Genomic DNA, 12,678 nt, shown 5'->3' with positions numbered 1-12,678 from the left:
AGACCGGGCAGGCTGCACGGGGACACAAAGGACTGGGCATAAGTTACCAGGGGAGGAGCAAAGAGTGTTTGGCGGGGCTCAGCAGGCGTCACTGAGCTCCTGCCACGACCCGCTGCGCCCGCGGGCAGGACAGAGCAGCCCAGGCGCTCAGGGGAACGTGGACGCTTCCACTGGGTTGCTGGGAGGGGAAGGAGTACAGACGCCAGGAACCAGGCCGGGGATGGGGACACAGGGATAGGAGAGAGCAGGGAAAGAGGGTGCTTTTGAGGAGAGAGAAAAGCTCGGCTGCTTAGAATTGAAACGTGGCTGCACGCAACCACGTTCAGGCCCCAGTGTGCCTCCTTAAGGTAAAGGTACAAGCATATGGGTGTTAACAGGGCAGGCACTGCAACTCGTCCTGACTTAATGCTCTCCAGCTGTCCCGGGCCTCCTGTTGACTTCAACTCAGAGGACAGTGAGAGAGGGACCTGTTACAGCGCCTCCATTGAATTATGAGCTTGTTTCCCAGTCTTCCACTCATGTTTCTATGCTGCAGTGCAATCAAGTTTGCTCTTAGGGATTCAAGAGGCAGTGCTGTAGAATGTCACACAAAAACAGTGACGGGTCACGCACGTCCTTGGCAAGCCCATGGCCAGGCCCATTCCGCTCTGACGGGGGAGGGTGACGCCGCTCATGCAGCGCGTGTCGGGCCCGCAGGGGGCAGGAGGCAGCGCCCGGAGGTGTCAGCGGGGTCGTCTCTTCCACTGAGGTCAACGTGACCCCTGGGGCTATGACTGTGCCTCAGAGTCAGCACCTGGTCTCCACTCCGACTGATCCACTTGGAGGGACGAGCACAGTAGCAGATGCGCATGAGAGGGAGAGGGATGGAGAGAGGGAGAATCACATGCTCTACCCCCACTGAGAGAAGAGCATGGACTTGGAGGACAGAAGCCAGAAGAGCAACAGAAACAGGGCCCCTAACGCATCACACATGAACTACACCAGGGCTGACGGAAGCAGGGCTCCTACCAACCCCAGGCTGCCGTGTCCACATGCTCCCTGAACTCACAACATCCCAGGACTCTCCCACCACTCTGGCCGCTCCTCTAGGTCACCCGCCTCCAACTCAGAAACCAAAGGGTGAATGAATGCCTGGCCGGTGGGGCCTCCGGGACTCGGGTGCTATGGCCATGTCCCTTCTGACTGATGCCCGTGCCAGGTCTGCCTTGCAATACTTAGAGCACCACCGAGGCTGTTACGAACCCTACTTGACCACAAGGAAATTGAGGCTTAGGGAGGGTAACTTGCCGAAGATCATAGAGGTGGTGAAACTGGAACCAGAATTCAAAACTCGGCTGTGAGATGGTAAAACCTGTGTTTAGAGCCACCTCTGATGCATTGTCCAAACGGAAATACTTTTGAGAGAAAAAAAGGAAACCCAGCAACAGGAATGGCAGGAAATGAAGGACGCAGGGCTCTGCTGAGCAAGCGGGGTGTGGGGTCACTGTCACGTGCCCTCGCGGCCCCACAGAGCTGGACAGCTGCAGCCTCATGTGCACTTAGTGAAGAACAAGGCCCAGTCCTACAGGCACTTCCTGAAGTTCACCTGGGTAATAACCCTGCAGTGACTAACACAGGCCCATCTTTTAAAACTTCAAAAATATGTATGCTTACCATAGAGACAAAAGGACAGGAAGGAAGTTGGAGAATGTGCATGGCACCACGGTCCAGGGAAGCAGGTGGTGGCACAGACAAGTGAGAAGGTGAGCCAGGAGGGAGGCCCGCTGAGTCCACAGCTCGTGGAGGTGAAAGGGGAGGGCAGCCAGTGAGCATCTGCATCTGCTCAACGCACAAGGCACCAAGTCCGTTACACTATCCGGCCCAGAGTCAGGGGCACAGACAGGGCTGGGACCAGTGGCTCAGAACAGACCTGGAGTAGATCTGGACCTGAGTTCAAACCCTGACTCCACCGGTGACCCACACAAGTTACCTTCTCCAAGTTTGTTTCCTTATTTGTAAGAATAAGGGGGGCAACGTTCACCTCCCTGGATTCTTGCAAGGATTAAATGAAACAACATAAATACAAGGCTTCTAGCTGGCACACACGAACAGACAAGCAGCTTGGTGGGGAAAACCTCCCTGGGATGGAGCAGGTGGGGTGCAGTGAGGTCAGGAGTAACCAGGGGACTCCCGGGTTTCTGGCTTTGGTGACTCAGGGCCACAGATCATGGTGGAGATTGAGAGGCAGGACCAGGCCTGGGGGTGCGGAGAACCGTGGTGATGCTGATGAACTCGGTTTTGCATCAAGTGTGCAGGGCCTAAGGGTCTTCCGAGCGGAGATGCTCATTGGGTAACTGACATGGAAACCAAAGCTTAGGTGAAAGGTCTGGCTTCGAAATACGGGTGTGAGAGTCTGGCATAAAAGCAGAAGAGATGCCCCAGGGAGAGAATAGAGACCCTAACCTTAACCTAGTCTCTGAGTCTGTGAATGAGCCTCAGGGAGACCGTGAACATTGGGAAACTCTACACGAAGCGTCCTCCGTGTGCATTTTCCTGGTCCAAGCTTTTCATAAGTTTTCCGCGGAGTCTATGGGCCCCCCAATCCCACCTCAAGGTTACCAACCACCGGGGTAGAGTGAGACTCCCCTGGGGAACACGGGTATTCAGGGTCAGGCAGAGACGAAAAAGAAGCAGTCATGGAGACAGCAAGTGACCATGACACCAACAAGAGACTCTGAGAGGCAACGCACAGGGTCAGAGGCAGCTGAGGAACCGACTGAGGTAAGAACTGACTCTAGCAGCAGAGGTCACGTGCTGGGTCAGGAATGGAGGAGAGGAAGCAGACACGGCAGGTGGCACAAAGCAAGGCTTTATCATCATTTCATGAAAAAGGGAAGGTTTTGCATAAAGGAACTTGCCTGAGAATCCACAAATGAAATTTCACAAGCCCGAGTCTGTTTCAGGGGCACACGTGGAGCCTCTCGGGCACCACACAGGGCGCCCAGAGCCCAGCCTCCTGCGTGAGGCTTCTGCCAGCTGGAGAGAGGTCCATTGCAAGGCAGCCTCCTTTGTGTGTGTTACCAGAGAGAATCTTACAGAATAAATGCTCCACGGCAGGACGCCGATGCAAGCACGTGTTCAGACACGAGCAGGGCACCTGAAGACAACAGGAACTGTTACAAAGCTCCAGGTAAGCTGAACGGGTGGTATGTTTGTCAACAGCATTGGCTCCAGGAGAGTCAGACTCAGGGTCACGTACTAGCTGCTGCCCTGGGCAAGTTATTAAGGTCCCTCAGCCTCACTTTCCTCACCTGTAAAAGGTGAACGGTAACTCAGCTCCAGGCTTGGCTGTGATTATTTAATGAGATGATATATTTAACCTCAGAGTTCAGGGTCTGACATACCGTCAGCTCAATCAGTGCTGGCTGGTGCCATGTTTACCGTCTAGAGCGGTGCTGTCCAATGGGGGCTCTGCCTGTAATTATACATTTTCTAGTAGCCCAATTAAAAAATCAAAAGAGGAGTTTGCCCAAGATGATGGAGTAGAAAGACCCTGAGCTCACCCCCTCTCACGAGCACCCCGACATCACAACTATCTGCAGAACAACCATCGAAGAAAAGGACCCGAACCTTCAAGAAAAGATATCCTACAACTAAAGACATAAAGAAGGAGCCACAACAAGACATGTACTCCAGGTGGGTGACCCACAGGCTGGAGAATAATTGTACTGCAGAGGTTCTCCCACAGGAGCGAGCGTGCTGAGCCCCCGTCAGCCTCCCCAGCCCAGAGTTCCTACACGAGGAAGATGACCCCCAGAGCATTTGACTTTTAAAGGCCAGCAGGGCTTAATTTCGGGAGCCCCACAGGAGTGGGGGAAAGAGAGATTTCACTCTTAAAGGGCACACACAAAATCTCACATGCACCAGGACCCAGGGCAAAAAGCAGTAATTTGATAAGAGCCTGGGGCAGACCTACGTGTTGGTTTTGGAGAGTCTCCCAGAGAGGTGGGGGTGGCTACGGATCACCCTGGGCCCATAAATACTGGTGGCAGACATATTTGGGAACATTCTATTGTGAGAACATTGCTGTTGGCGGCTGCCATCTTGGCTCATGAGCACCAAGATCTGGTCCCACCCAACAGCCTGTAGGCAGCTAGGATGCCTCAGGCCAAACAACCAACTGGATGGGGACATAGCCCCACCCATAGGCAGGCTGCCTAAAGACTTCCTGAGCCCACAGCTGACTCTTAGACACACCTCTAGGCTTGGCCCTGCCCACCGGCGGGCCAAGACCTAACTCCACACACCAGTGGGCAGGCACTGACCCTTCGCTCCAGGAAGCAGGCACTAGTCTCTAGACCAGACTCACTGGCCAGGAGGCAGACACCAGAAGTAACAAAACTATGATCCCAGAGCCTGCAGGTCCAGCCCACCCACAGCTCGCTAGACCCTACTGTGGGACCAGCTGGGACCTGGCCCTGCCCACTAGCAGGCCAGCACAAGCTTCAGGACACCCCGGACCCCAGACCCAACTGTGCCAGCAACTGGCTCCCCCACCACCAATGATTTGAAACGAGTTCTGGGATCCCTGGGCCCTGAAGCCAGACTCCAGGAGCTGGCTCTGCCTGCCAGCAATCCAGGACTAGTGCCAGGACCTACGTTCACCTGTCAGTGGGTGCACAACATCCCTGGAGTCTTTGGTACCCTGATTCCACTCATCAGTGAGCCAGCACTAGCCCCAGGGCCCCCTAGGATTCCTCAACCAGTCACCTCATGACCAGATGCATCTACACAGCAGCCAGCAGCATCCACACAAGGCAGGGCCTGAGAACCAACCAGGCTGGGGACCAACCAAGCCTCCCAGATGGCCCGCATACTCAGCCCCTCTGACAGAAGGGCCGACACAGTCCTCTTAGGGGGCACCCCTAGAGCCTATACCTTGAGTGACAAGGTGGGAGTGCACTGCTGGGACACATAGGACATCTCCTACAGAAGGCCACTTTCCAAGGCCGAGAAACATAACTAACCTACCACGTACATAAAAATACAAATAACAACTTAGACAAAGTGAGGTAGCAGAGGAACATGTTCCAGATGAAGGAACAAGATAAAACCTCAGAAGAAGAACCAAGTGAGGTGGAGGTCGGCAACCCACCCAAGAAAGAGTTCAGGGTAGTGCTCGTAAAGACGATCAAAGGTCTCTGGAGGAGACTGGATGCACAGAGCAAGAAGTTCGAATGTTTTAACAGAAGAGTTAGAAAATATAAAGAACAACCAAACAGAGAAGAACACAGTAACTGAAATGAAAAATACACTAGAAGGAACCAATAGTAGACTAAATGATACAGAAGAATGGATCAGTGAGCTGGAAGACAGAGTAGCAGAAATCACTGCCGCTGAACAGGAAAAAAGAAAAAAGAATGAAGAGAAACGAGGACAGTTTAAGAGACCTCTAAGACAACATCAAATGCACTGATATTCTCATTATAGGGGCCCAGAAGGAGAAGAGAGAGGGAAAGAGCCTGAGAAAATATTTGAAGACATAATAACTGAAAACTTCCCTAGCCTGGGAAAGGAAATAGTCACCCAAGCCCAGGAAGCACAGAGAGTCCCATACAGGATGAACCCAAAGAGGAACATACCAAGACACACTAATTAAAATGACAAAAATTAAAGATAGAGAATATTAAAAGCAGCAAGGGAAAAGCAACAAATAACATATAAGGGAAGTCCCAAAAGGCTATCAGCTGATTTTTCTGCAGGTCAGAAGGGAGTGGCACGATATATTTAAAGTGATGAAAGGGAAAAACCTACAACCAAGAATACTCTACCTAGCAAAGGTCTCATTCAGATTTGATGGAGATATCAAAAGCTTTACAGACATGCAAGAGCTAAAAGAATTCAGCACCACGAAAGCAGTTTTACAACAAATGTTAAAGGAACTCCTCTAGGTGAAAAAGGCCACAACTAGAAACAAGAAAATTACAAAATGAAAAAGGCAAACATACAGTAAAGGTAGGAGATCATCCACACACAAAGCTAGCAAGGAGGTTAAAAGACAAAAGTGGTAAAATCATCTATATCCACAATAACCAGTTAAGGGGTACACAAAACAATTAGATGTAAAATATGATATCAAAAATAGTAATTGTGAGGGAGGAAAGTACACAAGCAGGGTTTTTTAAATGCATTTGAAATTAAGGGATCAGCAACTTAAAACAATCACGTATATATACACAGGCTGCTATACAAAAGCCTCCTGGTAACAGCAAACCGAAAACCTATAATAGATATACACACAAAAAAGAAAAAAGAATCCAAACATAACACAAAGACAGTCATCAAATCATGAGAAGAGAACAAAAGAAGAAAGGGTGGGGGGGAAGACCTAAAAAAAAGAATCCAAAACATTAACAAAATGGCAGTAAGAACACACATATTGATAATTACCTTAACTGTAAGTGATGGACTAAATGCTCCAACCAAAAGATGTAGGCTTGGCTGAATGGATGGAGAAACAAGACCCATATATATGCTGCCTACAAGAGACTCACTTCAGAGCTAGAGACACATACAGACTGAAAGTGAGGGGATGGAAAGAGGTATTCCATGCCAATGGAAAACTAAACAAAACAAAAGCCAGAGTAGCAATATTTATATCAGATAAAATAGACTTTAAAATAAAGACTGTTGGGCTTCCCTGGTGGCGCAGTGGTTGAGAGCCCGCCTGCCGATGCAGGGGACATGGGTTCGTGCCCCGGTCTGGGAAGATCCCACATGCCGTGGAGCGGCTGGGCCCGTGAGCCATGGCCGCTGAGCCTGCGTGTCCGGAGCCTGTGCTCTGCAACGGGAGAGGCCACAACAGTGAGAGGCCTGCATACCGCAAAAAAAAAATAAATAAATAAATAAAAATAATAAAATAAAATAAAATAAAATAAAATAAAGACTGTTATAAGAGACAAAGAAGGACACTACATAATGAGCAAGGGATCAATCCAGGAAGAAAATATAACAATTGTAACATTGTTACAGTTGTACATGCACCCAACGTATGAGCATCTCAAAATATAAGGCAAATATTAACAGACAAAGGAGAAATTGACAGTAACGCAATAATAGTACAGGACTTTAACACACCACTTACAGCAATGGACAGATCAGCCAGACAGAAAATCAATAAGGAAACAGAGGCCTCAAATGACACATTAGACCAAATAGGCTTAATGAACATATAGAGGGCTTTCCATCCAAAAGCAGCAGAATACACATTCTTTGCAAGTGCTCATGGAACGGTTTGCAGGATAGATCTTGTGCTAAGCCACAAAACAAGTCTCAGTAAATTTAAGAAAACTGAAAACATATCAAGCATCTTTTCTGACCACAATGCTATGAGACTAGTTCTATCAGTTTTTTACAACAGAAGTTCATTACTCCCTTAAATTTAACACTTGGAACAATACGTTTTGCACCACAGTGATTCCTCTTTGACTACAGAAAAGGAAAAGGTCTGAGAGTCTTTCTCCACTTCCCCTATAAAGACAGGTCTCCTCTGTGTCTCATCTTGCTCGGTCTTTGGTGATCAAGCCACAGAGAGTCAAGGCCGTGTTGTCATGGCTGGGGCTCCCCAGGCTGAACGAGGCCGCAGCTGCTGCTTGTCGAGCCCTCAGCATGTGTTCCTCCTCGACGGTCTGGCTGACTTAAGTGCTACTTTTCTTTAGTGGTTCATAGCTCAGCTGTGGCTTTGAGCTTGTCCTTTTCTTGGCTCATAAATATATCTATGTCCACCCCATTCCTTTACCATTCTAGCTCACCACTTAGCAGTTCTTTCACTGTCATCCAGTCATTTTTTTCTCTATATTGCCTACTGTGGTGAGTTTTCAAAAAGCATCACTAGACTTTTAGTGATACTAGCATATTGTGTATCCCAGGAACCTGTCCACCTTACAGTAATCCTCAGGCTAAAGTAGGAGAGGCTAAAAAACAATCAGAAGTATGGATTTAACTCAGTAATAGATCAGAAAATCATTTCGAAATGTAGCGTGAACATATGATTGTTAGAGAGGGACGAAATGCTGGACCTCGTCTGCCCGCTGGGGTGTAACGAGAGGGCGGAAGCTGCAGGGTCCAGTCTGGTAGCCGCTGGCCACAGGTCACTACTGAGCACAGAAAATGAGGCTGCTCTGGGCTTAGGTGTGCTAGACAGGTAAATGACCAGAGACTTGGCGGGAGGAAAATTAATGCAAAATACCACATTAATACTTTCATATTCATTATATATTGATATGATCATATTTTGGGTATCTTGGGTAAAATAAAATATATTAAAATTCATTTCACCTTTTTCTTTTGATTCTTTTCTGATTTTAATTTACTTTTTAAAATTTTTATACAATTTTAAAGGTTACACTCCATCTACAGTTATTACAGAATATTGGCCCTATTCCCCGTGTTGCACACTACACCCTTGTAGCCTGTCTTACCCCCAGTAGTTTGTACCTCCCACGTCCCCTCCCCTACGTTGCCTCTCCCCCGCCACCGGTAACCACTAGTTTGTTCTCTACGTCTGTGAATCTGCTTCTTCTGTTATATTCACTAGTTGGTTGTATTTTTTAGATTAGTTAAGTGATCATTTAAAAAGTATGTTGATATACACCTATTCCACCGTGTAAATCAACATACATTTTTTATGATCACTTAACTTATAAAGTAACATAGGTTTTTGAAGAAGGAGATTCAAACCCTGCAAAGGAAGAACTTAAGCGAAGAAACGGAAATTATTGTCTGAAGTCAGCACGAGGAGAACAATTCAGCAAACATGAGAAGCCCAAGGTGTTTCAAAGAGCCCGGGCCGACGATTCCAGGGGCAAGAGCCCTTCTGCTGTCACCAGGCTTCAGAGTCACCCACCACCATAATCTGATGTGTCATGTTCGCAACCAGCATGGTGCCCAGCGGCCTGGTTATACCTGGTAAACTCTGACTGAAGGATGCAAGGAGATGAAGGAGCCAGTTCAGAAAGATCAAAGCTCGTGCTTCAGTTTGGACGCGTTACCTCTAGAAGGAGGTATTTGGAGAGTGTAGGGTACTGTGAAACCCAGCAGATCTGGGCACTAACTGGTGGTGTGACCTTGCATTTATTACTGAACTTCTCTGATTCTAAGTTTCTCCATCTGTAAAATAGGACAATTGATACCTATTTTGCAGAAATATTGTGAAGATGACATATAATGTATGTAAAAGTGCTTTGCGTGGTGTCTGACAAAACAGGTGTTTAATAAATAGCTGCCATTGATGATAGTAATAATAAATGAGATACTCATATTTATTTCCGTATCACTATAAAGGCTTAAGTCTAAAAGATGCCGCGTGCTGCAACTAAAGATCCCGCGTGTCACAATGAAGATTCCACACGCAGCAACGAAGATCCTGCATGCAGCAACTAAGACCCGGCGCAGCCAAATAAATAAATATTTAAAAGAAAAATAAAGGCTTAATTGGAAAAAGGTTTTAATGAAAGGCAGTACAAGGTAAAGGTCACTAAACTGATTTCCTTTGTGAGTCTGTGTATACAAGTTAGATTCATGTTCTCAATCTTTGAAACCCTGAATGGTTTTATCAAATTTAATTTTTCCTGGCTTAATGAAAAATGAAGAGAGATTGATCTTGAATACCTCTCTGTAAGTGACCTTGAAAACTGTGTTGTTTTTCCAAATGATAACATTTTATTACAGAAAAAGCATCCCAAATATAGGATTTCATAAACACTGATAAGTGAACAAGTGCAACTTTAAAAGTAAATACAGGGCTTCCCTGGGGGCGCAGCGGTTGAGAGTCCGCCTGCCGACGCAGAGGACACGGGTTCGTGTCCCGGTCCGGGAAGGTCCCACATGCCGCGGAGCGGCTGGGCCCGTGAGCCATGGCCGCTAGGCCTGCGCGTCCGGAGCCTGTGCTCCGCAACAGGAGAGGCCACAGCAGTGAGAGGCCCGCGTACCGCAAAAAATAAACAACAAAAAAAGTAAATACAAAGTAAAGAGGCAAAACCTACAAGCATTTTGCCTTTAAGAGAAAATGTAATGCTCTCCTACAGAGGTGATCCCACCCAGAGCACAAATGTGGCTCCATCTCCTGTAAAGACATCAGGTTTGCTTTCTGAACTATGCCCAGTTTAACAATTTCAAAATGATAGCAAGAGGTGGCACGGAATAAATCACTAAGACCAATTAACTTTCTATTGACTACTACTCAATAAAGGCTCCCCATCACACTGTGACAATTTAAAGCCAAAAACTGTGCTTTTTTTAAAACAAAATAGGTATTCATCCGTAACAGAATGTGTGTGTGTGGGGGGGGGGTGTTAATGTGTGCTTTTCCACATCTGTGTGTGTATATGCTTTAAGCCTGATGTACAAGGAATTCCTCCTCACCCATGGTCCCAAAAGGCCTTCTCAAGTTACCAGGGATTCCTTGAGTCAGGGAGACGTAGTACGTCTGAAAAATAATCTCACGCTAAAAAATTAGTATTATGACTTTTTTCCTGTTAGTAGTATTTGCATTTTAAGAGTGAATTTCCCTACAAAAGAAAACTCAAAGAAATACCTCTTGGAATCTAGGAAATGCAAACAGCATTGCTACAAAGATTTTGACACAAAGACTTTGTATGCTGGTAGCAGAGTATTAGTTGTCTGTGACAATAAGGGGATAGAACTCTTCCTCAATTCCCCTCAAGTCCAGCTCCACGGGTGACTTTTTACTGCAGCTTAAGATCAGTCTGGTTTCGAGTAAGAGATCTGCTTTTGGCCTCACAACTCCAGGGTAATTGCCATGTGTGTGCATGTGTGTGTGTGTGTGTACATGCACGAGCATGGAGACTTCAAGTCAATAAACTGCACCATTAAAATCTCAGTAACACTGAGGGTCCAACTGCCAAATTGGACCTCGCACCTGGCTTGCTTCTGACTGGTGTGAAACGTGGGAACGAGCGGGGAGGCATCCCATGTGCAGGCTCCCAGGCAAGGCGGGCTCCGCTTACCTTTCTTTGGTCTGGGTTTCACTGGCAAGGACTCCTGTTTTTCCATTGCTGCTTCTCTTTCTTTCCATCGGCGGACCTGCTCCTCCCTCATCTTGAAGAACAGGATCTGTTTCTGTTCTTCGCTGAGCTCTGCCAGCAGATCAGGATCTATGTACATCTCTGACAGTATCTGTTTCAGCATCTTTGCAAGGCTGGAGTCTTTTACACCTGTGGCAAAAGTTCTTGAAAATGGCTTCCAGGGCTGCCTTCACCTGGGCTGGCCCTGGGAGGCACCCGCAGACCTTCCCCAAGACCTGAGGGGCTGGGACAGTAATTCAACAAACTGGCTCTGGGTTCCCGGCACCAAGCATCCTGTCCAAAACGCCACTCGTGAACCTGCAAAGAGCAACAGCCAAAATGCAGGGCGTGTTAAAAAGTGTTAAAATGTGCAGACATGGGGCCAGGACAGGCTTAGGAATAAAGCTTGGAGGAAATACAGTATCGCTTTTCATTTCACAAGAAAGCTGAAGCAAGCTTTGTTAAGAGTTTGTGTAACCTGTATCCTGTAATTTCCAAAGATACTTTATCAAAAAACAAAACAAAACAAAACAAACCCTAACTTTTCACAGGTCAATCTCAGGGAGACAAAAAAATTAACAGAGGTTTGGCCTTCTCCCAACTAAGCAAACATACTATTACCTCAGAGCCCAACAAACCACTACGTCCATGGCTAAGAACAGAGTTAAAGAGACAAAGGCACGGGGAAAAATTAAAAGAAGTTATTTCAAAAGGAAATACCGTTTTTGAGATTTCTCAGAATTACCCACCCAAACCCAAACCAAACCTAAGCCATGCTCAAGGAAGGAAAAAGAAGAAATAAAAATTAGACCACAGTGCCATTTTCCCATTTCTCCTTAAAAGTAGCACTAAATAAACACAATTATGTACTTTCATCTTCATGTGCAGGTGCAGGAGAGAACATTCATGTACATTTTGGAAGGTCACCAGGTTTTAGGTGTACCTCTTCCAGATAACCTAATTTAATAGGGTCTAAATTTACAGACCAGATAAACTGGGGGAGTGGAGGTGACCAGGCTCATCACAAAGGGTCCTGGCTCTGTAAGAGCGTTTCTCAGAGGAAGGAACCTTGGACCTAAGCACACAGGTTGTTTCATGGGGGTGCCTACCCCACTGCGGTTTCATTCTACTTCACACGTTTCTATTTGGTCTATTTAAAAAAATATACCAAACCTTCATATTTTTGTAATCAGAAGGAAATAATGTATAGATTTCCATTCTGAAAAAAAAAAAGACGTTTATTTGGTTCCAGTGTAATAGGATACACAAGAAAAGCTTACTTATTTTGACTTTCCAGGATCACCTATGGTCTAAGAAACTGATGAATCCTTTTGTGCTCACAATGCCTCAATGATCCCACCACCTAGCCACGCCCTCTCAAATATCTTTTTCTCCAAACTAAGTTCAAATGCTCTTAAACCTCAGACTAGTCACTTAGCCACACCATGGCTCTCCCAGTTCCATCACCTGGTCCTTCTCCAGCCAGACTGTGATGCTCCTCTCACCGCTGGGAGGCCCCTGCAGCTTCACCTTTTCATACTCCTCCTCATGCATCTGTTTCTCCATTTACACCAGTCTTCCGAGACAAGCATGAGCAACAGCCCAAGAGCCAGGG

The 12,678-nt window shown here is 46.9% G+C and overlaps 1 protein-coding gene across 4 annotated transcripts in view; it reads right to left on the bottom strand.

Moving 5' to 3' along the window:
• SH2D4A (SH2 domain containing 4A) overlaps positions 1-12,678 on the bottom strand; it is a 61,646-nt gene that overhangs the window by 45,504 nt on the left and 3,464 nt on the right. For all 4 annotated transcript variants that reach the window (XM_081221118.1, XM_081221119.1, XM_081221120.1 and 1 more), the window contains exon 2: positions 11,007-11,381. In XM_081221118.1, the coding sequence (XP_081077244.1) occupies positions 11,007-11,187 (181 nt within the window). In that variant the 5' untranslated portion in view covers positions 11,188-11,381. The remainder of the gene's footprint in view (positions 1-11,006; positions 11,382-12,678) is intronic.

The sequence above is a fragment of the Mesoplodon bidens genome (genome assembly GCF_964165515.1).
Source record: "Mesoplodon bidens genome assembly, chromosome: 20".
NCBI classification, from domain to species: domain Eukaryota; kingdom Metazoa; phylum Chordata; class Mammalia; order Artiodactyla; family Ziphiidae; genus Mesoplodon; species Mesoplodon bidens.
Note: the sequence above shows the minus strand (reverse complement) of the source record. Positions and strands in the feature narration are given on the sequence as shown.